The 24,498-nt window shown below is 45.7% G+C and overlaps 1 protein-coding gene and 1 long non-coding RNA gene across 8 annotated transcripts; one reads left to right on the top strand and one right to left on the bottom strand.

Annotated features, from left to right (window-relative positions):
* Positions 1–583: 583 nt before the first annotated feature.
* Positions 584–10,073, top strand: LOC127305218 (uncharacterized). 7 transcript variants are annotated; one of them, XR_011746182.1, is made up of 10 exons: positions 584–601; positions 2,537–2,696; positions 4,137–4,313; positions 4,903–5,120; positions 6,283–6,416; positions 7,116–7,321; positions 7,836–7,989; positions 8,873–9,046; positions 9,135–9,288; positions 9,449–10,073. It is a non-coding gene; the product is annotated as an uncharacterized lncRNA (long non-coding RNA). The 7 variants fall into 7 exon arrangements; XR_011746184.1 differs by lacking the exon at positions 584–601 and adding an exon at positions 638–1,897 and having other exon boundaries at positions 8,730–9,046; XR_011746186.1 differs by lacking the exon at positions 584–601 and adding an exon at positions 639–1,897 and having other exon boundaries at positions 9,135–9,270.
* Positions 10,074–17,884: 7,811 nt separating this feature from the next.
* LOC127323224 (uncharacterized) lies at positions 17,885–19,451 on the bottom strand. Its single transcript, XM_051351393.2, has 3 exons — positions 18,880–19,451; positions 18,637–18,780; positions 17,885–18,533 (listed from the first exon to the last, which is right to left on the bottom strand). Exons 1-3 carry the CDS (start codon positions 19,264–19,266, stop codon positions 18,162–18,164), a joined length of 903 nt encoding a protein of 300 aa, XP_051207353.2. The 5' UTR covers positions 19,267–19,451; the 3' UTR covers positions 17,885–18,161.
* Between the last annotated feature and the right edge of the window lie 5,047 nt (positions 19,452–24,498).

Below are 24,498 nucleotides of genomic sequence, written 5' to 3'. Positions count from 1 at the left end.
ACGTGCAAACCCTAGCGCCGCCCAACCCTACCGCCGTTGGCGACGAACCAGACCGGGCGCGCCTTCTCATGCCGCGCCCCGACCACTTACGAGGCACAGCCGGCCCCCGTCGTCGTCGTTCCGGTCCGGCGACAAGGAGGCCGACCTGTTGCGCGCCTCCAACGTCAACGACGCCGCGCTTCTGCGGCCCCCGCCTCGCGCCGGCGAGTAGGCCGATTGGGCCTTCTTCTGCCTCGACCCGCCAGTTCCTCCCCCACACCCACCGGCGCGCGGCAAATTAGGAGGGGAGGTGAAGGGACCTCCTTTTTCTGCACCGCCGCGTTACTGGGCGTTTCCGGCGGCGCCACGGCACGACGACGACCTGTGGAACGCTAGCGCAGGTCCTTCCGGCCAGAGCCGCATAGCTTCTCCAGGACCATCGTCTCCCTCGCCGACTGGCTCTGCGGCGTGGCCCGCCTCCTGCTGCTCCGGGCCGGCAAGATCCGGCTGTCCTGGTTCCTCCAGGTGCGCGGCCTGTCACCTCGACAGAAATGAAGACCTGCTGCTGCTCAGCGACATCGAAGATGACGGGCTGGTGCTGACTCACTGAAGCAGCATGCAGGTGAGCAATGCGGCATCGCATTACCTCAAGTCCATTTCTCTATTGCTGAATGCTGATGGTCCTGGTACGGTTATACCGGCCGGTGGGGTTTCATTTTTCCTAGTTTCGGACTTGTCTAGCGACACTCTTTGGATACTGTAGTGTCAAAGGAATACTTGGTACTAGGATTTGAGCTGACTCTCATATAACCGAAGCGTCAATAGAGAGGAGCAGTATATTGGTTATGGTGTGTTCATATCGTCACACAAAATTTTGCACTTCAAGAGATGTATCATTGTTCTGGACTCGAGAAAATTGCAGACTGTAGACTGAGTGCAGTTCATGAATGTTATGCTTATCATTCATATGAAAACGACATCATAGCTGTAGTTTTTGTTGTTGGCTCCAGGACACATGTGAGCTCCTAGTAAGGTGTGCTTCCTGATGCCTTTTGTGATCAATGTGTGCTCTTTCTGCTGCTCCCCATGCATCAAAATAGTTTGTGCAAATAAGTTTGTAGATAATTTGGACCTAACAGTATATAATTCAGCTTGTGTGTACCCTAGAGGTTGAGCTGTTGAGTGTCGGGCTTTGGGATCATTCAATAAGCTTCAACTTTAATGGTGATCTCTTTTGGTGAATGACTGGGATTGTTGCTTAGACCGGTGTATGCTTAATTGCTGATACATTATCAAGTAGTGAACTAGAAAAATATTTAGGAGTTTCTCAACTTCATTAATTCAGGACCACTAATTAATGTTCTAGATAATCTATTTCCTCAATTGGTAGCTTGATTTATACACTACTGCATATTTCTAATTCATGTGTATCACAATTCTGTTCTTCTAGTCATTGTGCGCCTGAATGTGTCCTCGCAGACCCAATTAGAATATTACAGGTTTTTATCATTTTCTTGCCCGCGTTTTGACTTTTGAGTTCTAGATGCATTTTCGTTTTTGTGACAAAGCAAGATCACATATACATATTCTTATGCGTTCTCATTATGTACGCTTGGTCAAAACATGTAAGCTGCTATTGCTTGTGAGCAGATTTGCTGAATGATAAGTCCACGTAGGACAATATCGACCTGTTAACATTCATATTTAATGATAGTAGAAAACCGTGACGGTTACTTTACACATTTTGAGAAAACAGACTTGCTAGGCTGTAGTAGATGCATGATTGCTGCCTGTAGAGCTGACCATCATGTTTCTTTCTTGTGCAACGATATCGGAGGCTACATGGTAGCTGGGACATGTAGCTGTCTGAATGCATCACTTGGAAGCTGGAAGACCCGGCCTGGGACCCTTTGCCTAGGTCTGAGCGATCTTCTTGCAGTAGGTTCTGTAGGACCTAAACTATGCGATAATATTTTACTTGTTGGGTCCGTTTACGTGCCATCCCAAATCTATTAGATAGGTATTCAAATTTATCTTTGTTATTTTTAAATATTCATAATTTGTTTTGGAATATTACTTGTAGATGTATTGAAAATCCTTAAGTTGCTTTTTTTGCTTAACATCTTCAAAATGGAATTGCTGATTGCATGGAGGTTGTGCTAAAGATCTATTTTTTTTCCCTAATTGAATCTCTTTTAAGTTCAAATGCACTTCTTCTCTCCATGTCTTCTCTGTTTCAGCCTACTAGGTTGGTTTTCTCCTTTGGTTGTAGCAGACAACTCACATTTTGTTCTGCTCTTCTGGATATATGTTGTTGTTGTTGCATAGTGTCTAGAACTAGAATAATAAACTTGACAGATGCAAGGGAGAAGTATTGTTTTTGTTCCAAGTGTTTATTTACAGATATTGCTCATGTTTACTAGTAACTGTTTGTACATCATTTAGTTGTTAATTGTGTGTCTCACTGAGATGTCATGCTCTCGCTTTTAGGAAGGCTCATTAATATTATGCATTCTGATATGCTATGCTGATACTTTTTTGATATTAATTTTCCAAGGTTGTCACCATGGAGGTCAATGGTCATCAAAACCTAGAAGACGGGCAGAGAGCAATGGTGTAAAACCACTCAATAATTTTGATGAAGTTGATCAATGGACGGCGTGGCGTAGAAACCACGGACGATATCATTGTTACTGATGGGAAACCTACCTTTTAATGTGAGCTGCATATCTTTTATCCGTGGAATTCTGGTTTACAACACTTGCAAGTAGTCAGGAGTAGTCCGCTAAGGCTTTTTTCTTTAAGGCTTATTGCGGTAACGTCATACTAAGGGATCATGCTTGGTCTAGAAGGAAAATATTATTTTAGCTATTCATTTAGTGGTTTTTAATCCACTCTATTCATGTACTAACTGCAAGTTTTATTGTTTTATCAACCTGATACATTTCATTCTATAAAGCACATATCCATACGGAACTTGGGTTACTAGCCCAACAGGTCCAAATCCATGCTCATTATAGTGAGCAGGTTAGCTTGATAGTTATGTGTTTGAGTTTAATAACTTGGGCCACCATAATGTTTCTTTGTGGATTTGTAGTCTCAATCTGTTGCTATTTTAGTACCAACCTGGTGCTATTTGTAGTCTCGGTCTAGTGCTATTTGTAGTCTGAATCTGGTGCTATTTATAGTCTCCTTTACTGTTGTCTTATTCCTGTATTTCAAAGGTGTCAAAACTTTTCTGCAAACTGCACTTAATTTAGGCAGAGAATATAAATGGCATGTATTGTTAGTAGATGGTCCAAGCTATGCATAGTAGATCTTGTTTTCTCCTTGACACAAGCTTCACTCGTGTAGTTGTGTTGGATACAAGTAGCAATCTGATATTATCGCCACACGGTGAATCAAAATTTTGACACTTTATGTTTTACTTATGTTTCCGACAAGGAGATCCTTGGAATTTTGACACTCGTGTAGCTGGGACATGTAGCTGTCTGAATGCATCACTTGGAAGCTGGAAGACCCGGCCTGGGACCCTTTGCCTAGGTCTGAGCGATCTTCTTGCAGTAGCTTCTGTAGGGCCTAAACTATGCGATAATATTTTACTTGTTGGGTCCTTTTACGTGCCATCCCAAATCTGTTAGATAGGTATTCAAATTTATCTTTGTTATTTTTAAACATTCATAATTTGTTTTGGAATATTGCTTGTAGACGTATTGAAACTCCTCAAGTTGTTTTTTTGCTTCACATCTTCAAAATGGTATTGCTGATTTTATGGAGGTTGTGCTAAAGATCTATTTTTTCCCTACTCGAATCTCTTTTAAGTTCAAATGCACTTCTTCTCTCCATGTCTTCTCTGTTTCAGCCTTCTAGGTTGATTTTCTCCTTTGGTTTGTAGCAGACAACTCACATTTTGTTTTGCTCTTCTGGAGATATGTTGTTGCATAGTGTCCAGAACTAGAATAATAAACTTGACAGATGCAAGTGAGAAGTACAGCTTTTGTGTCAAGTGTTCATTTACAATTATTGTTCATGTTTACTAGTAACTTCTTGTACATCATTCAGGTGTTAATCGTTTGTCTCACTGAGACGTCATGCTCTTACTTTTAGGAAGGCTCATTAAGATTATGCATTCTGATGCTATTGCTGATACCTTACAGATATTAATTTGCCAAGGTTGTCACCATGGATATCAATGGTCATCACAAACCTAGAAGACGACAGAGAGTAATTGTGCAAAACCACTCAATAATTTTGGTGTAGTTGATCCATGGACGGCGTGGCGTACAAACCACAGACAATATCATTGTTAACTGATGGGAAACCTGCCTTTTAATGTGAGCTGCATATCTTTTGTGTGTGGAATTCTGGTTTACAACACTTGCAAGTAGTCAAGAGTAGTCCGCTAATGCTTTTGCTTTAAGGCTTATTGCGGTCACGTCACACTAATGGATCATGTTTGGTCTAGAAGGAAAAAATATTTTAGCTATTGGCTCTAGTAAAATACCAAAGCTAGATCTGTTTTCAGTACCTGAAACTTTTAACTATCATTGAAAAAATCCTTTAGTGGTTTCTATGTGTTTTTATGTGGATTTGTAGTCTCAATCTGTTGCTATTTTAGTACCAACCTGGTGCTATTTGTAGTCTCGGTCTAGTGCTATTTGTAGTCTGAATCTGGTGCTATTTATAGTCTCCTTTACTGTTGTCTTATTCCTGTATTTCAAAGGTGTCAAAACTTGTCTGCAAAATGCACTTAATTTAGGTAGACAATATGAATGGCATGTATTGTTAGTACATAGTCCAAGCCATGCATAGTAGATCTCGCTTTCTCCTGGACACATCCTTCACTCACGGTCTTGTGTTGGATACAACTAGAATGGTGAATCACGTCCTAACACTTCATGTTTTTCTTATGTTTCCAACAAGGAGATCCTTCGGTGGAGGTAACAGAGGAGAGTTGCGACACCTCCCAGGAAGCAAAGTGCATTGCGAATAGCCATGTGATTGTCATTGGTGTCAACATTGGCATCGGTGGGAAGCGCAAACCCGCTGCCTCATGTGGTCCTGCTGCCTTGTGATGGCGGTAGCCTCAGTGCACGACAACCATGGCACTGTCAGTGTTGTGCTTTTTGTACAACCGTATGGTACGTGCTCCTAGTCATGTAAGCTCCTCCTTGGAATTTTGTGTCATGGCTTCCATGCCACGGCCATGTGTGTGTGTTGTGCGAGTCGACATGTATGCTCCTGTGACACATGAGGTAGTAAATAGTCAAAATACAGTTGAGTTTCTATTTGGATTGTGAGCCCAAGTTGGATTTGTGTGTTTGAATGTCTCTATGGGTGTGCTGGTATGTACTTTTACTGCTTTCTATCTGAATTGTGGCCTGGATATTCAAAATAGTGCAAAGTTCATGGCTAAATTTTGAAGACTATTGTTGATTAAACTTTAATTGGTTAATTAGCTGAAATAGTACTTTTGTTTTTTAAAGAAAAACCCTAAATGTCATTGTTTATTCTTGTCTTGAGCTAGCTTGTTTGTATTTTGCTGCAATTCACCGCTAGCTGCTCTAAAATGTAACATAGTGGCCTGAACATTGTTTGGTTTCCTAGAATAATCAACATAACAATTCACCGCTAGCTGCTCTTACTATTTCATGGTTTTCCATCGCCATTCCTGTGAGAATGTAATTGCTGGCACTAAAGCGTGCCCATTCTATTTGAAGGATGGAGAAGTGCAGCTAGAGTTGTCGAGAGGTTATCGGTGGCCTCCCTCTACGCCATAGTTGTTTGTGTGAGGTTGAAATGCATGTATTGTTGTTGCTTTTCTTGAAAGATGGATTTGAACTGTTGCCTAGTACTTGTTGCATCACTAGCAAGTTGGAGCTACTTCTCTTTTCCGGTTGGGTTCTAATGAGTTGCTTTAGATCATCATCCATTTTTCTCAAGGACCTTCATACCTGTAGTTGAATCATTTTTTGTTCTGGATCTATTTGATCAAAAGGACGTGTATTAGTTCTTGTTCTTTCTCCTTTACAAGTGGAACCCATCATGATGAGTGCAGATTCTGCCTATCTTCAGTACATGTATTTACATGGAGTGAATTTTTTCTAATCGAGTTCTCTTGTTATCGAGAAATGATATATATGCATGATGATGGCCTCTTAATTATATCTTGCTCAAAGGCCGCAGATCTAGTTCCTAATTGGCTTTCCCCTATGTACTGCACCATTATTTGTAGACCTAGAATTTTTGTTGATGTAACATAGTGGACTGAATATTTAAAATGGGTGACATTTGCATTGGCAGATGGTAGATCCTTTGGTGGAGGTTACCGAGGATAATCAGGACGAAGGAAAGTGTATGGCTATTCGGCTCTAACAGTGATGCTGCTAATGGTCTTCGACAACCCTGTGACGTTCATCCATGGCTACACACCTCCGGTGAGCTCCGCGGGTTCATTCTTGCTCAGAAGGTCATCTAGTATTTGTACATGCCAACTTCTGGCATAAAGTAGCCAGTTTTGTGTTTACATTATTTTCCAAGCAGTATCATGGTCGTTGTCTTGTATTCAAGTTGAATGAGTTTTATTCAAGCTGGAGGTATTATTTCCTCAATTTGCTACCAATCTGATAAGAAGAGTTGTTGCTAGGATTTGGTAACGCACTAGCAGGTGCCATGTACCCCATCTTGTGTCCTGTTTAGGACTCGTCGGCCCATCTTGTGTCCTGTTTAGTACTCGTCAACCCATGTACTATATTTTCTTAATGTTGTGAGAGAAATCCAGTGTTAGTTTAAATTGATTATGTTGATCTAGACATATATTGAGGTAGGGCGCTGCCTATTCTTCACGTTCTTGTTTGAGTTGCTGTGAACCATGAACTATATGGTCGACTGCTCCTCCTTGTTGTTTTGCCGTGGAGTATGTCGCTCTAGATATCTTCAAGTGTGGTTAGCTTTCTTTTTGCAAAGCATCACTTTGTGGCCGCCTGGTTTAATTCTCTGGTCTCTCTCTTACTAATCCACTTGTTTCTTTCTGAAATTTTAGCTACATGTGTGTCTTTTGGACTTTGGCCAATCACACTACGGTGGCGGTTCCCGTTCCTATTTAGTGGGCACGATTAACTCGTTGTGTTTTGCAGGTTAATAATGAGCCTTCGATAGCGCCTCTCCATTGAACCTGGAGTTGCTGATGCCGGCGAGAGCTGCAGTAGTGCTGTTGCAGCTGGGCTAGCTGTGGCCGCTCGCGTGTTGGTAGGCTCGGCTGCCCCGGACTTTGACTACCTCGTTGGCACCACACCGCAACCTTGATGGTGGTTACTATCGTCCTCGGCTACACCCCGCTGTGGTGAGCTCCTCGAGCTTCCTTCTTCCATGTGGTAGCACTGTCATTGCCGCTGCGGTTCTGTGCTCCACCTTTGTGCGGTTTGGTTCATATTTCTCTGTTTTACTCCATTAATTTGGTTGTTGTAAAAAATTAATCTTGAGATATGTAAGTGTCTGCATCATTTTAAATTTATTGGTTGCTATGGTTTCTGTAATATAGTGCAAGTGCGCTAGGTTCTAATGGTATCGAAAGAAAATTATACCTAGTGAATTAAGGTGCCACTAAGCTGCATTCTGGTAGTATTGTTCTATATTTACATCATATTTTTGTATGGTATTTTCTTTGATCGGAATGATGCTCCTATAGCCGGCTAACCTTTTGTGGTTGAGCAATTCAGTATCTATACATGATCCTGTAGCCTCAAACTTGAACTGGTTATCCTACATCATTGAGGGTTGAGATATTAAAGTTTTGGTTTTGGTTTTGGTTCCCTAAAGTTTGACCTCAGGTGATGCAAACACTAACAGCTTTCCAGAATATATTTTCGATTCCTTCGTTTTTGTACTTCGGAGGAGAAGTGGAGGTTGATGTTGTCCAGGAGTTATCCATGGCCGCTGGATCTGGTCGTCTGGTAGTGGTGATCTTCTACCATGTGGTTTCTGGCAGCGGTGGCCTCCTTCGATCCCGTGGTGAGTCTCTGGTTCCTTTCCTTTCTCTTCTATGTGGTCTGATACCACAACCGTGGAGCCGATGACACTGATTGCGGTTCAATGGTGGTTTGCTTAGGATCTGGTCATGATACTAAGCAATTTTCCTGTTTCAATCATCATCTGCATGTTCAGTATAAACCACATTTACTTGGTTCATATCTTGATGAAGTAATTCCAGTCGTTGTAATTTACGAATATGATATTATTTGTTGGTTCTTTGTTTCAGTCATTAAAATGGTGTAGACATTTCTATGTTTATCTGGTAAAAAAATGCATTTGTAGGAACCAAACTTTAGTGCTTTCAGTTGGGTTACTAGTCTGCTTGTTTGTAAAGTGAGTTGTCTACATTTTCATGGTACCCTGATATATTCATGATGTGTGTTGGATGATTTAATGGAATTGCAATAGGTTTAAATTTGTTACCAGCTATTTCTAAGCATTTCATCCTTTTTTGCCGCTCATGTTTAGGAATATTACCTAGTCTTCTCCAAATCAAAGGGTAAAAGTATGTTGTTTTGGTAACTGTAAACTAGCAACTGTTTTGGTAACTGCATTCATGTGTTCTTCCATCGTTAGTCCTCAAATGAATTTTAGTCATAATTCCATATGAGCGCAGTTTCACTATTATCAAATGGTAGCATTTTTACAGATGAATTGTCATTTCATGCAATTCTCTAAATTGCATTTAGGATACATTTTTTTAATCCCTTGGGATGCAGGGTATTGATATGTATTTGGATGCTTCAGCAAAATCATCTATCGGTGGCTGGTTGTATTTGTTCAACTCTTTTACGAGTGGCCTTTAGTACTTGCTTTGATTCACCAAAGAAGAATCAGTGGTACTTGGTTTTGCTTGATGTAGGACCAGGCGGCGGTGCCGGTGAGCAATGACGAGCCGGTGTTCCGGCCTGGAGATGGGAAGGCTGGTCTGCAGCTTCACCGACCTCAGTCGTTGGGGCCCTTGGCTTGTGGTGTTAGCTATCACGTTGAAGTTTGTGGTTCAGCCTTTGGCTGACATGTCCTGGGCGACTCCTCGGTGAGCGCTATATATATTTTTGGGTTTTGGCTTGTGGTATGGTTCAGGTCTAACCTGAGCAGTGGTTGTGTTCTGCATGCATATGCAGGTCGGAGATGCAGACATGCGTGCATGCTTTTGATGGCAAGGTACTAGTACTAGATGGTCTGCATGATATTCATGGCAAGGACTGATCCAGGTTAACTCGTGATGCAATATTGGAGTATAGAAGGGTCCAGAAGATGGTAATGTATACCTTGAAGGTGATCATTTTCTTTGTATTCTGTAATATTGCAAGCGATTTTCTAGAAGAATTTCACATTGCCATTCAATCTAGTTACTTATTAATTCCACTCTATCAAACTGCATGTGTAGCCTTTTTTATTGATTGATGCATTGGCATGTCCGGCAATTGTCTCGCAGATGACAAGGCTTTCCAGATGGTCCGGAACGGCCTCATGGTGCTATTCTGCACGGCGTAGTGCCTTCCTGGAGCAGCTGGAATGTTTGTTTTGCCCCTGCGGGCAGAGAAGACGGAGTTGGCCGGGGCCATCAAGGTGGGGCTCGAGGAGTCTAAGGAAGGACCCTCATCGAGGATATCGCTGAGAAGCTCAAGGTGGTTGTTGCCAAGGACAATGTCAAGAAGCAGCTGAAGGCCAAGTTCATCATAGCCTCACCTGTCACCATTATGGTGCTAATAGGACCAGTTAATTTTGGGTCATTTCTCCAGATCCAGAAGATGTTCTCTGTGTAACTGTATCTGGCTGGTTGCAATATTCTTCTACGTCCCTTCTACTCTTCTCCATGATTCTTGTTGAGCGAGCATGACTGCGCATTTTCTCACTAGGCTGATAGCTTGTGTTTTCTTGTTTACTCTTAGGATCGAAAAAGAGAGGTCATCTATATATCCAAATGAATTTTCTGTTTGCATCTTAATTGGAACCTATGTTCTTGTTCTTGCTCTTGTGATGGCCAGTAGCTGACCTTGAATTAACCCTGTGATAATTTTTGTAATAACCAATGGAATTGTAAATTGCGGTGCTCCAAATCACAACTTGTAATTGCTGTTTCATTTGTAATCTTAATCAGGATGTTTGTCTATATTAAGTACTGAGTTATAATATATACCCTGTGTGCCTTATGCACTTGTTATTATCTAATATATTATCCAAACGACCAATATGGGTCATGCCAAGAAAAATCCGAAGTCTCTCTTGTTTATTCAGTTGAAGTGGTGCTTATAACTTGTGTTCGATTACACAAAAAAAGTCTTGTATGAAACTATATCTAGCTCTGTTCCCTTCACGCCTCTATGTGAAATCACAAGCATGTGTGTATGAAAGTATATCTAGTTATGTTTCCTCTATGTCTCTATGTGAAATCACAAGCATGGCAGCTGTTAGCTGCCTGACAATTGAAGATTCAACAGGAGAGGAGGCATGTATTTCAAAAGGAAAGAAATGCAGATAGATCATGAGAAGCCGTGTTTTTTACTATGGCATTCACTGTTTAAAGTAGTTGACGCAAAACTGAATTATGGTTGTCTTAATATATTTCAAGGAAATTTGAATAATAAATCTATGAGTATCAAAAGGTTCTCATGTATCTTGTTTAGGAATTCGGATTGTTCTTTGTTTTAATGATAGCAGCTGCAGTTTAGGAGAAAACACAGGCGTTTGAATATAATGATTCTTGAAAATCACAGCTAATACAAGGAAAGCACCCAACCAAGTGCATGCGGTTTCTGTGGTTGACATAGAAGAATCCCGTCTCTTGATTATAGGAGATAAAAAGGCAACGTAATTACTTGCCGGTAGTGGAAACGCTCCGTCATCCGTGCAATTAAACAGAAGATCCACGTGATCAATCCTTGGCACACAACATCTTCTCAGCCATCCAGCCCTGCTCTCAGTCTCTTATTAGTCTATCTGCTAACCAGCAGCACATAGATGGAACTCAATTTTTTCCTTCTTCCTGCCCTATCTTCTCATCTCAAATTTCAAACAGCTGCAAAACTTTCTATAAGACAGTATGGATCATTGGACGCATGCGGTTTTTGCACTTGTCATTATCCAGTATATTTTCCATGTGAACAAAATGTCTAAAAGACAGTATGGATCATGCCAAAACTTCCAAATCCATTGAATTGTGGTTGCCTTAATATATACCAAGGAAAATTGAAGGAATACAGATCATCACCATGATAAGCGGTGTTTTTCCTATGGTATTTATTGTTTAAAATATTTGACGGAAGGTAGACGGAAAACTGAACTGTGGTTGCCTTAATATATACGAAGGAAAATTGAATAATAAATCTATGAATATCAAAAGATTGTCATGTATCTTGTTTAGGATTGTTCTTTGTTTCATGATAGCAGCTGTAACTTAGAAGAAAAGGCAGCAGTTTCTTGGAAACCACAGCTAATAAAAGGAAATCAACGGATCCCAGTGCATGCGGTTTCTATGGTTAGCAGAGATGAATCTTGTACCTTGATTATAGGAGATAAAAGGGCAACGCAATTATTTGCCAGTAGTGAAAACACTTCGTCCTCCGTGAAATTAAATTCATGATCCACGTGAGCAATCCTGGGCATACGACATCTCAGCCATCCAACCATGATCCATCTGATATCAGTCTATCTAATAAAGAGCAGCACAAAGATGGAAGTGAATTTTTCTCTTCTTCCCGCCCTATCTTCCTTCCTCAAAATCCAAACGGCTGCAAAATCTTCTATAAGTACAAGGCTTTGGTCATAGTCCGCGTGCGGTTTGCGCGTGTGACTATGACTTAGACTTTGACTCTTGCTCGGAGAGGAGAGGAGAGGAGAGGCCACCCTGCTACGACAAACCGCGGACTCTATGGAGAGGAGAGCGAGGCGATAGGCGGCATGGACCTGCGTGTGGAGAACGGTGCGATCTGATGGCTACGGGCGGCATGGGCCTGGAGGTGGCAAGCGATGCAATCCGGCAGCAAAGAAACTCGTTAACTCAACTGGATTGTCGAGGAGAGCGCGGTGAACGGCTGGGTGAATGCTCGGCACGTCCGGCTCCACTCTCGGTCATCTTTTCTAGTACGCCTGCAGCTGCAATCCGTTGATGCAGTTGTCAGTTGGACTGATATCTTCAGGTAAGTCCCTTTTATTATTTCTTTCGGTGTGTGTCTGTCCACAAACAGATTTGCTTTTGTAGCTCAATCAATCAAGTTGTCTTTTTTAATCATTTCAAAATTCAAAAAAATACCATCCTATGGTCTAGTGGCTTGCAATTTGGAAGCAGAGTATACCTGAGTAATGCCCTAAAGCATAGATTCGCCAAAATTCGAGGACCAAAACGGAGAAAGATGTGAAAGAAATTCTGAACTCGGTGCAACCGCCGACTGCCGTCCACCTCAGCGCAGCTTCGCGAGATGCTTAACAACCAAACTCGGCAGAGCAGACAGCACAGAGCAGAGGAGGGAGCAGTTAGCTAGTAGAGCTGTAGAGGCGGGGGAGAAAAGGTAAGAACATGGGTCTGGGCACTTGGATTAGAAATTGATCCGCAAACATAGAAATCATAATACTGAGACAACGTGGAGTGCATTTTTTTTTCTTAAGTGTATGACCTCATCAGCGCCCTCTACGACGACCTCCTCGGTAAGATTATCACCCGCCTCCCCGTCAAGGAGGCCGCCCTCCTCTCCCGCTGGCGCCACCTCTGGCGCTCTACCCCGCTCGCCCTATGTGATTACCACTTCCCCGAGCCCACGCGCGCCGCCGCCGTTTCCCGGGTCCTTGCCGACCACCCGGGCCCCTTCCGCGCTGTCGCGATCCACGGCTGCAGGTTCTTCACGCAGTCCCCTGAGCTCGCTGAGTGGCCACGCCTCCTCGCCGCAAAGGCCATCCAGACACTTGCCTTGGCCAACCAAATGCCCACCGTGGCTCACGCCCCCTTCTTGTGTCTCCCCGTCGACATCCTCCGCCTCCATGAAAGCCACATAGCAGCTGAGGAGGACGCAAGCGTTGGCCGGAAGGTGGTGCGGCTGCAAGCCGAAGTACTCGAGGAAGTGGCAGAAGAAGTTGGACGCCGGCAAGCCCAATCCGCGATCGAGGTGCGCGCCGAAGACGACGCGCTCGCCGGGCTCCGGCTTGGGCTCCACCTCCGCGCCGGGCGCCCTCGTGATCACCGTCGACGGGATCCGGCGGAGGCGCACCAGACGCTCGATGTCGTCTTCCCTCATGTTAGACCCCCTCCAAGACCCGCTCGCGCTGGCCATTGATGAAGAGGAGGAGGAAGAAGACCACGAGAGGCGAAAAGGTGAAGAAGAACCTCGCGACGGCGGCGGCGGCGGCGGAGGACGCACCGTCGAAACGCGGGGCCCCGTGGCGCCGGCTCGTCGGAGTAGCGGCGGCGGATTGACGGAGATGCGTTCGCCGGAGTTCGCCAGTGAGAGCCTCCACCGGAGCGACGAGGAGCTCGAGCGCGAGGAAGAACAGCGAGAAGCTTGGGCGCGAGGAAGAGCGAGCGGAGCGGGAACGCGAGGAAGAAGAAGTGAGGCAGTGGCCGCCTCGGTACCCCCCCCCCGCGCGGCATTTATAGCCGACCGCGGCGGACGGTTGGCCTCCAAGTGGCGATCGTGGCCACGTCCTCCGGATTAACTGCGCCATAACGCCACCCACGATCGCTGCGGTTACCGGAAACCGCCACACCACGTCCCCCACGACCGCACCGGATCCGGAGGAGACATTGATGTGACCAGACGAACCGGCAGCCGGCCCCGACGGCCGATCGAGCCAAGTCGGGCGCAGGACCCGAGGCGGCGGAGACTCCGGCGCGCCGCAAGTCGGAGCCGGACATTGAATTCAACTCGGCCCAAAACTTTCCCAGCAAGGCGGAGACATCGCCAAGACTTGAAAAAAAAGCAAAAGCTGCAGAAGTGAAAATCACGGCCGGCTAGGAGCAGCCGGCCGAAACGAGCCGGATGAGGGCGCAGCCGGCTGAATGGAAATTCTCAGTCGGCCCCTCCGAGTGCCGTCAAGCATATTCGAGAGATCAAAAGGCCAGGAAAACCTGCCTAGGTCCTTCTAAACGCAGGACCTTGCCAGCTTCGAGGGCTAATGTCGGGGGGAAGACCCCAGGTAGGGCAATGGACGCGGAGCAGCCGGCTGGCCACTGGCCGGCTCGCGGCAAAGGCCGACTGAGGAGCAGCCGGCTGGAGCCGTGGCCGGCTGGTCCGGAAGCCGGCTGGCTCTGGGTCCTAGTCGGCCTGGCTACGGCCGCCAATGCTGTAGCTGGGCCGGCTTCTACAAGCCATATCCGACTGGGGTTTTGTACCTCAGACCGACTCGAGGCTGGCGAGTCTTGCACTAGAAGGAACCGGGTTGGTGATCCGGGTTCGCGAAGTCCACGCTGACTTCATCTCCAGCTCAGCGGCGAGGGGGGCACGTCGGCTGGGACAGTGGCGCCGGAAGGAGGGGCGCCACATGGGCATGTGTGGCACCCGTGGGAAGGGCGCCACACAAAATGGTTAGATCGGTGAAATAGTTTCGCCGCAGGATCATTCTATGCTTTTTTTTTTTACTTTTGGGTTATTTTTGTGCAAATTCGCAGTGAGACCGGTGGAGCCATGAGACATGTGCAACAATAACAAAATGAGGCGAATTAGGCAACGAATGGTGGGTGGGTAGGAGTAGCTTCCTGGGCAGTACAAGGCTATTTCAGTGATTAAGTTTCAAAATTATCACATCGTACTAATAAACTAGAGATGACCAGCGAGACAGACAAATACATACTATACTGACATCATCGCACCTGCAATTAGCTGCTTGCAGATCATTGAGCTTCAATCATCCACGAAGATTACAAAGTCAGATCCCTGAGCCACAGCTGACAGATCATTGAGCTTCAATCATCCACGAAGAAGTCAGAATTTCTCCAAGAAATCGACGACCATGTCCAGCTCACCGCCGTCAGGCCGGCGCATCACCGTGAGATCCATCGCCTGCCGCGGCGTCAAGGCCTTCGTCCCCTTCCAGAAGCCGCCGCTCTACGCGGCCGTGTCCCTCGCCGGCCGCCGGGAGAAGACGCCCCCCGACCCCGACGGCGGCGAGAACCCGGACTGGGAAGGCGCCGTCTTCGGGTTCGACTTGGACGGCGACGGCGAGCTCCTGCAGTTCGAGGTGAAGGCGCAGGTGCCGCTCCTCGGCAACAAGCTCGTCGGCACCATCTGCGTGCCGCTGTCGCACCTCTGCAGCGGCGGCGGCGACGGCACGGCGCCGCGGCGCGTCAGCTACCAGGTGCTCGCCCCCGACGGCAGGCCCAACGGCAGCCTCAGCTTCGTCTGCGCCGTCACCGGCGGCGCGCCGCACTCGTACCAGCAGCCGCAGGTCTATGCGGCGCGGCCGGAGCAAGACGCCAGCCCTTGTTGCGCGCCTCCGCCGCCGCCGCCCAGTTTGGCCTATCCACCTCCGGCGACGCCATACTTTGAGCAGCAGGGCAGCAGCTACCCGCCGCCACCGGTGTCAACATCGCTGTATCCGCCGCTGCAGGACATGCTGCCGCCAAGCAACTACCCACTGCCGCCGCCGCGAATGATCGACTCGCTGTTTCCGGTGCCAAATTCCGGACCAAACGGCAGCTACCCAGTGCCGCCGACGCAAACTACTGCATATCCGCCACCACCTGCGTCGTGTGAAGGCTATTCGGTGCTTCCGACACAACACATCGGCAACTATCCGCCAAGGTATCCTCCGACTCCAGCATCGAGCTGCTACCCACCTCAGCCACAGATGAACCATGAGTTCCCCGCTCCCATCAACTGCTATCCTCCTCCGCCGCCGCCGCCGCAGGAGTCCGGTTCAGTATTTTCAGAATTCCCAAGATCAATGTCTTCGCCGGCACCAAGATCAATGGATCGTGAATCACCATACATGGCATCATCGTTTCAAGACTCTGGGATAGTCACTTACCCGGAATCGCACGGGCCGCGGGTGCCTTCCGGTGGCTCTCAGTACCCTCCGTCGTCGGGGATACGGCATCAGGAAGATGGGGCGAGTTCGCCATACTACTACACTCATCCTGGGCCTAGCTACTCGCATGGGTAATGTTGCAAATTTACAGAGTACTATGAAGATTTGGCGCGGCCACACGCCGCGTCAGTGGTGGGATGATATTGGTTTTGCAAAGTTAGATCAATATCACTGCTGGTGCATTCTATTTTAAGTACAGTAGCAGTAATAGTTTGTCGTTGGATACACTTTGCTTGCTGAGTTGTTGTTTCTGAGCTGTGCACATAATACTGAGACAAAGTGGTGTGCAGATCTTTTTTCTTGCGTACATACATTCGGTCATCGCATAGTGTATAATGGTATGTTTGTGGATTCTAATTTGATACTTTCCCAGGGCTGGTACGCAGTTCATGTTGCTTTTTACATCGACAGTTTCACATAATAGAAGTACTTGATACTACAAAGTCGCACATCACAACATGCCGGTAGCAAATCAACTATACATTCCCATCCTTTATCTCTCATTTTTAACAAATTGCAGTGATCTGCAAATATGGTAGGAAGAACCTTCACAATGAAATTTGCTTGACATACATAAAGGGGGGGGGGGGGGGGGGGGGTACTGACCCTGGGGATCAAATTTTGATCCCCGGGTCTAGAGAGCGACACTTGTCCACTTAGAAATTTCAAATTCCGTTTTTTGCTTCCATAATGTACAAAAGTAGCAAAAAAGTTTCGGTCGTAGCGAAATCTATTCTCACCTAAAATTCCACTTTTGCTTCCATAAAAACACTGGTGTAGCAAAATCGACCCGATTGTAGCAAAAAAAAGGTTCACCACAAAACACACATCCTCATTGTAGATCTCGCCGGAGGCCTTGAAGCAAAATAACATTGTACTATTGTAGCAAAATTTTGACTTCGTCGGATACTCCCGTCGGAGACATTGTAGCAATAATTTTGTATGACTGTAGCAAAATCGCATAATAATTGTAGCAAGAAAAATATATGAATGTAGCAAATTGCCCAGAAATCTCGACAACGTGATCTCGTTTGTAGCAATACCGATCGCAGTTTGTAGAGAAGTCAATATAAGAGAACATATCAATCACTCAATAAACTCGATCATTAATTAAGAAATTGGAGCTATGTAATCCAAGACTTGTGTATTCATGTTACATGGAACAACAATACATGACAAGTGTGTCTAAACAAAGAAATGAAGATCAGATAACTTGCAAATATCTGAAAACATAGATAAAAATATTATATCAAGATAGATGACATTATAGAAATGCAGCCATACTTCTCTAACTTTCACTAGTGACGCATAAACATGTTAATGGATCCACGGAAAAGAAATATATTAATACTAAAATAATGATATTAGCAAAATAATGCTCAAAATTTCACCATGAAGGTTGTGTTAAAGTGTAAAAAAAGGTTTTACGTTTTGATACCGCATAAGAAATTGTGAGGAAAACACACATATCAAGGTAACAACTCCGAATAGCTTTGCAATGCTGGATACTTTATTTGCCATAACAATTTCATATTCCTAGAAGCATATTATTTCTTACCATAAAATGTGATGTCCACTAAACCATAATTTTATTCTGTGAACACTTTCCATGGTGCGCTCGCATTTGCGAGGGCTGCCACGCAAGTTCTACATTTTTAAAGGTTTAAGCATTACACCCGACCTTTTCATAAAGTAAAGGAAATTTCATGCTGTGGAACAATCACCCCGATGTATAATCTTTCTCGATGGTTCAAACATTACCCACCTTAGGCGACACGATCAATAGTTGTGAACCAACCCTGTATACTCTGATGATAATGAACCAAGTGACAGAGGTAACATTCTACATAAGCAATGCAAAGGAGAAAAATATCATGATACAGACCAGGCACGCTATATTCAGGAGCACATGGCTGTTATATCATATCACCAACATACATACATTACATCACACTGCTAGTCTTTCGGGTAGTTCTGCTAGCTTTATTTAACTCTTACATATACTCATGGCAGTTTAAATTAAAGTTCTCTTGGGATAATGGATGGCTGCAAACCAAACAGTGCTTGTGCTCTTGCGGTAGAAAAGCTAGCGATTCCGCAAAGAACTCGGGATCCAGCCAACCATGGCTTCATCAGCGAAAAGGGTCGCTGACGGTGAGCTTACACGCTTTCATGGGGGACCAGTCATTCTCAACCTCAGGCGACAGTTGCAAGACTTTAGAGGTCCATGCTCTGAACCGTGTACATCCCAATTTGTCTATCATCGCATTCACCTCGTCCTCCGAAAGAAGTTTTTCCTTGGGCGACACGAGCAGCAAAGACTCCAGCGCATTGTCCCCCGCGACAAATTTGAGGAATTCGAATTCATTTTGATGTCCATGGAATTTGTGGAAGACGATTCTTTTGACGCTTGATCTCACGCATTGAACTGGACCGACCTCCCGCCAGAACTGGGCATGGTGCTCCCCAGCAGCGGCAGTTTCGGACAGATCACACGGGACAGACTGCAAGTTCACATCAGCGAGTGATTATTTGTCCAGTTTTCAAACACTAATCACTGATGGCATGATAATTGCTGGCTAAATGAATGAATGGATGAATGAGCACCTGGATGTGCAGCGTGGACAAGTTGGGGAAGCATCTGAGCAAGGTGGCCACCATCTTGAGCTCCTCTAGGACACAGAAGTTCACCTTGAGCGCCAATGTCCTGACGGCTGGAACTACGGTGCTTGGACTTGCGACCGTGTCAGGCTGCAATAAGAATATGTAGACATCATGCTCGTTAACTGTTCGACAAAAAATGTGGTGTTGACTACAGATCGAGAGAGAGCTGGGAATTAAGCAAGTTACTGGGATGATGTTGCCATCGATCTGCAGCTTGTGGAACATGGGTTCCATGTAGCCGAGCACCTGCAGGTTAGTGGTGGAGGCAATCTTGACCGTCACGGGACGAGCAGCTCTAGCGTTGAGCAGCGGCTTCATGAAGATGAGCCGCTCCAGGAGCGGCGCGTCCACCACCGCGAAATCCCCCACCAGAAAAACCAGCACGGACCGGAGGCTCTGGCTGCGGAGATGGAAGCGCCTTACGGGGGAAGCGAGCACGAGGGTCTCCAGGACAGGGCTGGCGGCGAGCAGGTGGTCGAGGTCCTTGTCGGACATGCCCATGTTCAGCATGCTGAGCGTCTTGAGGCAGGGAAATGCTACTGTGCTGCGGGAGAGGTGGTCGGCAGGTAACATCCAGCAGGCCAGGAAGAGTTCCTCGAGCGAGGCGCAGCGGAGGATGTCGGCGGGGAGGCAGGCAGGGATGAGCCTGAGCCGTGGGCTTTTGGTTGACGATCGAAGAAAAGCGTGTGGATTAATTAAGACCGAGCGAGCGTGATCCGTCGCAACAGGCGCGCGCGCGGCGACGAACCCTCATCGGTCGAGAAGGCGTGGGCACGGGGCGCGCGGCGACGAACCCTCATCCGTCTCCGTGCGGTCCTGCACGTGCGCCGCTCACGCGCATCAGGCCTGGCGCATCCATCCATCCGCTCCTCTCCTAATTAATTAATTAACTGCGATGGATCGATCCGCTTCCTTCCTTGGTGGGAGCCTGGGCATTCTTTTCTCTTGTCTTCTTCTTTTTCCGTCACGCTCCGTACGTACCGCCATGGATGGATTGCTTGGACCTGTCGTCTCACGTGCTCCTCCTGCGCTGCTTCTTGGATCATCGACGTGGACGCTCCCGTTTTCTTCTGCTGCGCCTGCGGATGACTCGATCATTACGCCAACGCGACGTGCTGCTCCTTCCTTCGTTGCACGTGCACGCCGCGCATCCATCCATCCATCGATTCTCTCCTACTACAGTAGTAGTAATTAATTTCTTCACCCCCGGCCGTAATTAATTACAGTAATTAAATTACTGCAGTGTCTGGCGGCCGGCCCCATCCACTTCTTCTTCCGCCGGTCACGCTCCCTACCGCACGCACGCGCGATGGATCCGCTTCCTTCCTTGCTTTGCTTGGATTTCATTTTCGCCTGCTTCCATGCGTCAGCCACAGAATTAATAAGCATCTTCTTGCCTTGGAAATGTCCAGCGACGCAAATTAATGCACTACATATTCAGCGACTTCAGTATTACTAGTAAATTGGAGGCCTCTTTTTCTATTCTTTTTTTTTTTTCCTTCCATCGGTCATGTTCCGTACCAAGCAACTCCATTCACTGATTAGCGTTTGGAGTACTACTACTACTACTACTACTGCTGCTGCTGCTGACTGGGCGTATTTAATTTCCTACCTCGCGCATGGACTACTCTGATTCATCAGGCCGGAGAGACATTTTGCCAAGACCAAGGCCAAATTTCATTACCAATCAAGTTGCACGCAGTTACATGTGCCGTTTCCTCTTTTTCACCCAATTAATCGCTGAGCCACGCCATACGCGCACTGTACTCAGCTGGGGGACCGCTCCCAAACATTTTGCATGCATTACAGCGAGAAAACAGCCACATACCAGAGTTAAGTTTTGCACGCAAACAATAGAGATTACCGATATGCACCTAAATCTCTATTGGAAAAAAAAAACATTTCACAAATGATAATAATACAATTGTTTGAATATTACATGAACCAAATCGACGGTGTAGTTGACACCAATGTGTACTTACCCGAGATGGTGACACTAAGAACTGAGCCGCTACATACGGTGATGGACATAATCACGCAACGTGGTCCAAGCCCGACAATTTGTTCTTGGCTGCCCGTTGTGGAGACTTCCTCTATGGACGACCTCCTCGGCACCGACAAAGGCGAGGTGAATCGAGGTGATGAGAAGGGAGCTGGAGGAGTATATGCCAGAGAAGAAGACACCATAGAAATACTCTTTAATTCTCGAAAACAAGATCAGGTGGATCAGTCGCCAATGCCTACGTTAAGCTCATGAAGGAGTATGTGGACCCCATAACGATTCTACTGATCTCGATGAGCCGACTAGCACCAACATCAAGCAAGGAGGGCTCCCCCCACCTCGACTGCACACACATCACCTTCGGAGGTAAGGCACACATCCACCGTGGTAGAAGCAGGCGGCAGTGGAAATGAGGGAGCCCCGAGATAATTGTCGTGTAGACAAACATGCCCTCTGGGATGCCGCAAACACTTTAATCGCCGCGTATAAGGCTCCGACATTTGGCGTCCACGTGCACCCACACCGTCACACCCACCCACTCAATTTGGACTTCAAGCGCCACCATGCTCCAAAGATTCGCTTTTATGAAAGGGACGATGTTTCAAGTAAAATATGTGGATGATCTTACTGGGATGACAAAGGTACCACCCCATAAAAATCTATCTACGAAAATGGCTAGCTTATGACATGATGTTGTGGCATGGAGATATAAAATTAAGGACCTCGACTGCAATGCCATGTAGAAGGCAGTGGCATGTCACTCGCCGGTCTCGTGTGGAAGGGAAATTGATGAGAAGCTAGCTGGTTCCGATGTGGAGAGGGGGAGAGAGAGAATAGTGAAAATTCACATATATCCATCTTCTCCTTCCACCTGCCTCCATGGCGGTAAAAAAAGAACAAGAGGTAGCTTTTCCTGTTTTCTCCATCTGGGGTGGCTGGTTCTCATTATTTTAAGGCCGGTTTCGCATTGTGTTTCTTGGTTATACATACAAGAGATTACGATCCAGGGTTGCAGAAGCGGCGCCGCTTTGTCCCGCAAAAGGCATGGAACATTGCAAATTGCACTACAAGCTTAATTACAGATCAAACTAAATTCAGACAAGCAATCCGCCCCGCAAACTCTGCTTCTTGCAGCCCTACTATGACCTATATTATCTCCTTGAATTCGGTATCATTATTTTTTTAAATGTCTTGTGTACGTATTGTCGAAATATCTGGCCACGTAAAATAGATAAGAGCTTATGCATGGATACGTGGAAAGGGAGAAGATTAGCTAGCACGTAGTAGTGCATCTGCATGCATTGCGTGGTTTCCACGGCAAGGGAGTGTATTTTCAGCGTTTCACGAGGAATAGTATAGCTAGCTAGTGTCGCATATGAGTATGTTCCCGGTTCCAGTCCATCATTTCATGTAGTGCTAGCTCTACCTTATTGATGAAAAAAGACATTTTAGGGAAAACAATATTAAGCATCTTCGATAAAGGGCGATCAAGAAAATGCACGAACATTTACTCCATGGTCTTTATTTAGGAAAAACTCACACAAAGATTTAATTTGTTTGTTTACATATTTTCATAGATGACCTTTATTCAAAAGTTCCTTCCTTTAGAATCAAAAGCTTTGTTAGGATCAAGTACAGTTGCATTTAAATCAAATGCTCCGTTAGAGCGATGACCACACCATTGAGCCCCTTGGCGACAAACGACTCTAGGGCACACCTCCTTATGTGTTATGGCGGAGGTACCACATGGATCGGATCATATCAACAATAAGGATGGGGGTGGGGGGTGACCTAGAGCTGCCAAAACATGAGAGAACGACGGAGACCAACCAACCACGCCGACATGACGACATATTACCACTGATCCCGAGCCTTACCCTGAACACACGATGTGTAATGTCGTTGTATGTCCGTCTAGAGGCACACTAGATTGGATATATTGGCCGAAAACGTGGGGCTAGAGGTCGACACACCTGGTCAAGTCAGCATGACGACGTCGTGATGCCATGTACATATTGTATATACTATATAAAAGTATGGTTTATATATTCTAGCACATATAATATGATATAGTATAATACATCATATAAATATTCTATATAATTAATTGGATACTAATGTTGATTAACTGAGCACATTCTTTTTCCCGCAGAAGAAAAATGAAGTACTTTATTTTATGTCAATTTTCTTTTGTCTGGGTCATATTTAATATCCTATCATTAATTCATGTAGTCTGAGACATCTTGTGGTGAGGCTCTTCTTTTGAGAATAAAATGACTAGGGTTTAAGGTCTAGAATTTAGGGTCGGTCCAAAGTTTGGGGTCTAGGTTCATAGTCAATGGTTTATATCCTAAGGTCCAATTCTATATGGATTATTGTCTTGATCTAGGGTTTGGGGTATAGGGTTTAGATTTATACTCTCTCCGTCCCGATTCATAGGTCTTGCGCTCCCTAGGTCGTAAATTTGACAATGATAATACAACTTATACAATACAAAATATAAATTATTAGAACGCTAAGATGTTCAAATTTCTAATGATATATTTTTTATGTTGTACAATTGATATTATGTTTGCCAAATTAACAACCTAGAAATACATGCATTTTTTTCCTATGAACTGGAATGTAGGTAGTACTCTTGATCAATAAACATAAATTGTGGATCTTTCACCTAGATAACACCAAGCCCCGGCGGTGGTGGAGGACCTAGGGGTGATGGGATAGTGGATGATACAAAGGTCGATCTAGGAGAGGCCAAGGTGGGCATGGGAGCCGTGGAGCATTAGGACGGCGTGGTCGAGGTGCATGTCAGAGATCCAGAGCTTGGAGGTGACATAGAGCCATAGAGGCTACCGGGAGAGGGCGACGTTGCCGAAGCGGACAACTTCGGACACAACGGCACCAACGACAAAGCTATGGGCCGTAGATGGAGGTCGTGTGGGTGTGCATGTAGCCGAGGCGTGAAGAGTGGAAGATGCTGGCGACGAGACACATTGTGTAACTTTTCATTAGATATAAACATGTGGATAATCAAATAATTCAGTGGATGGTCAAATAATTCTTTACGGGGCCGATCTGGGATGCATGCATGAGTAGGTCAACCGACCGAGGGCAACATCGAGCAAAGATATTTGTCGGATTGCAGGGTCCGGTGGGAGCAGGTTTCTGCGATGGCAGTTGGACTCTACAACAACGTAGGCAATTATAGCACCGTGGTCACCGACACGGTGTTCCTTGACGGCCAACCTTTTTGCCCCAAGCGCAAACCTTTTCTCCGTCCACGCTTGACAATGTCTCCCCCGGAGGCTGTCGGCAATGCGCTCCGTAACGGCGAGACATGATCGATCTTGCGGGAGGGGACACCGCCTATGGTGGTCCGAATGATCAAATAAATTTGAGTTAAGGGATACATTGACTTCGAGTCATTTTATTTTTCTCGTTTAGGAGCAATGTAATTGAACTTTATACACGCAAGTGACAAACCACGAGTTTCTAAGCATGTACTATTCCTTATATTTTTCGTTATAGGCGCGGATGTGGTTTTCAGATATTCGATCTACTAGTACTAGTGTACAGTATGAGATAAGATTCACAGGTAGTTAATTCTCCTAAATTATCATTCCCAATAGTATCGTTTTCCTCCCCCCTGATTAAAGCCGACCAGTAAATTAATGGCTCCAGCCAATGCATCTATTTTTCCAGCTCACATGCAGCATTATCTGGGAAAGAGAAAGGTGGGAGGCCGGAGGGATTTAGTAGTAGTAGTCGGATTTTATTAGGGAGATAATTAGTGTGCGCGGCCG

This window comes from Lolium perenne, chromosome 6 (genome assembly GCF_019359855.2).
Source record: "Lolium perenne isolate Kyuss_39 chromosome 6, Kyuss_2.0, whole genome shotgun sequence".
In the NCBI taxonomy this organism is placed as follows: domain Eukaryota; kingdom Viridiplantae; phylum Streptophyta; class Magnoliopsida; order Poales; family Poaceae; genus Lolium; species Lolium perenne.
Note: the sequence above shows the minus strand (reverse complement) of the source record. Positions and strands in the feature narration are given on the sequence as shown.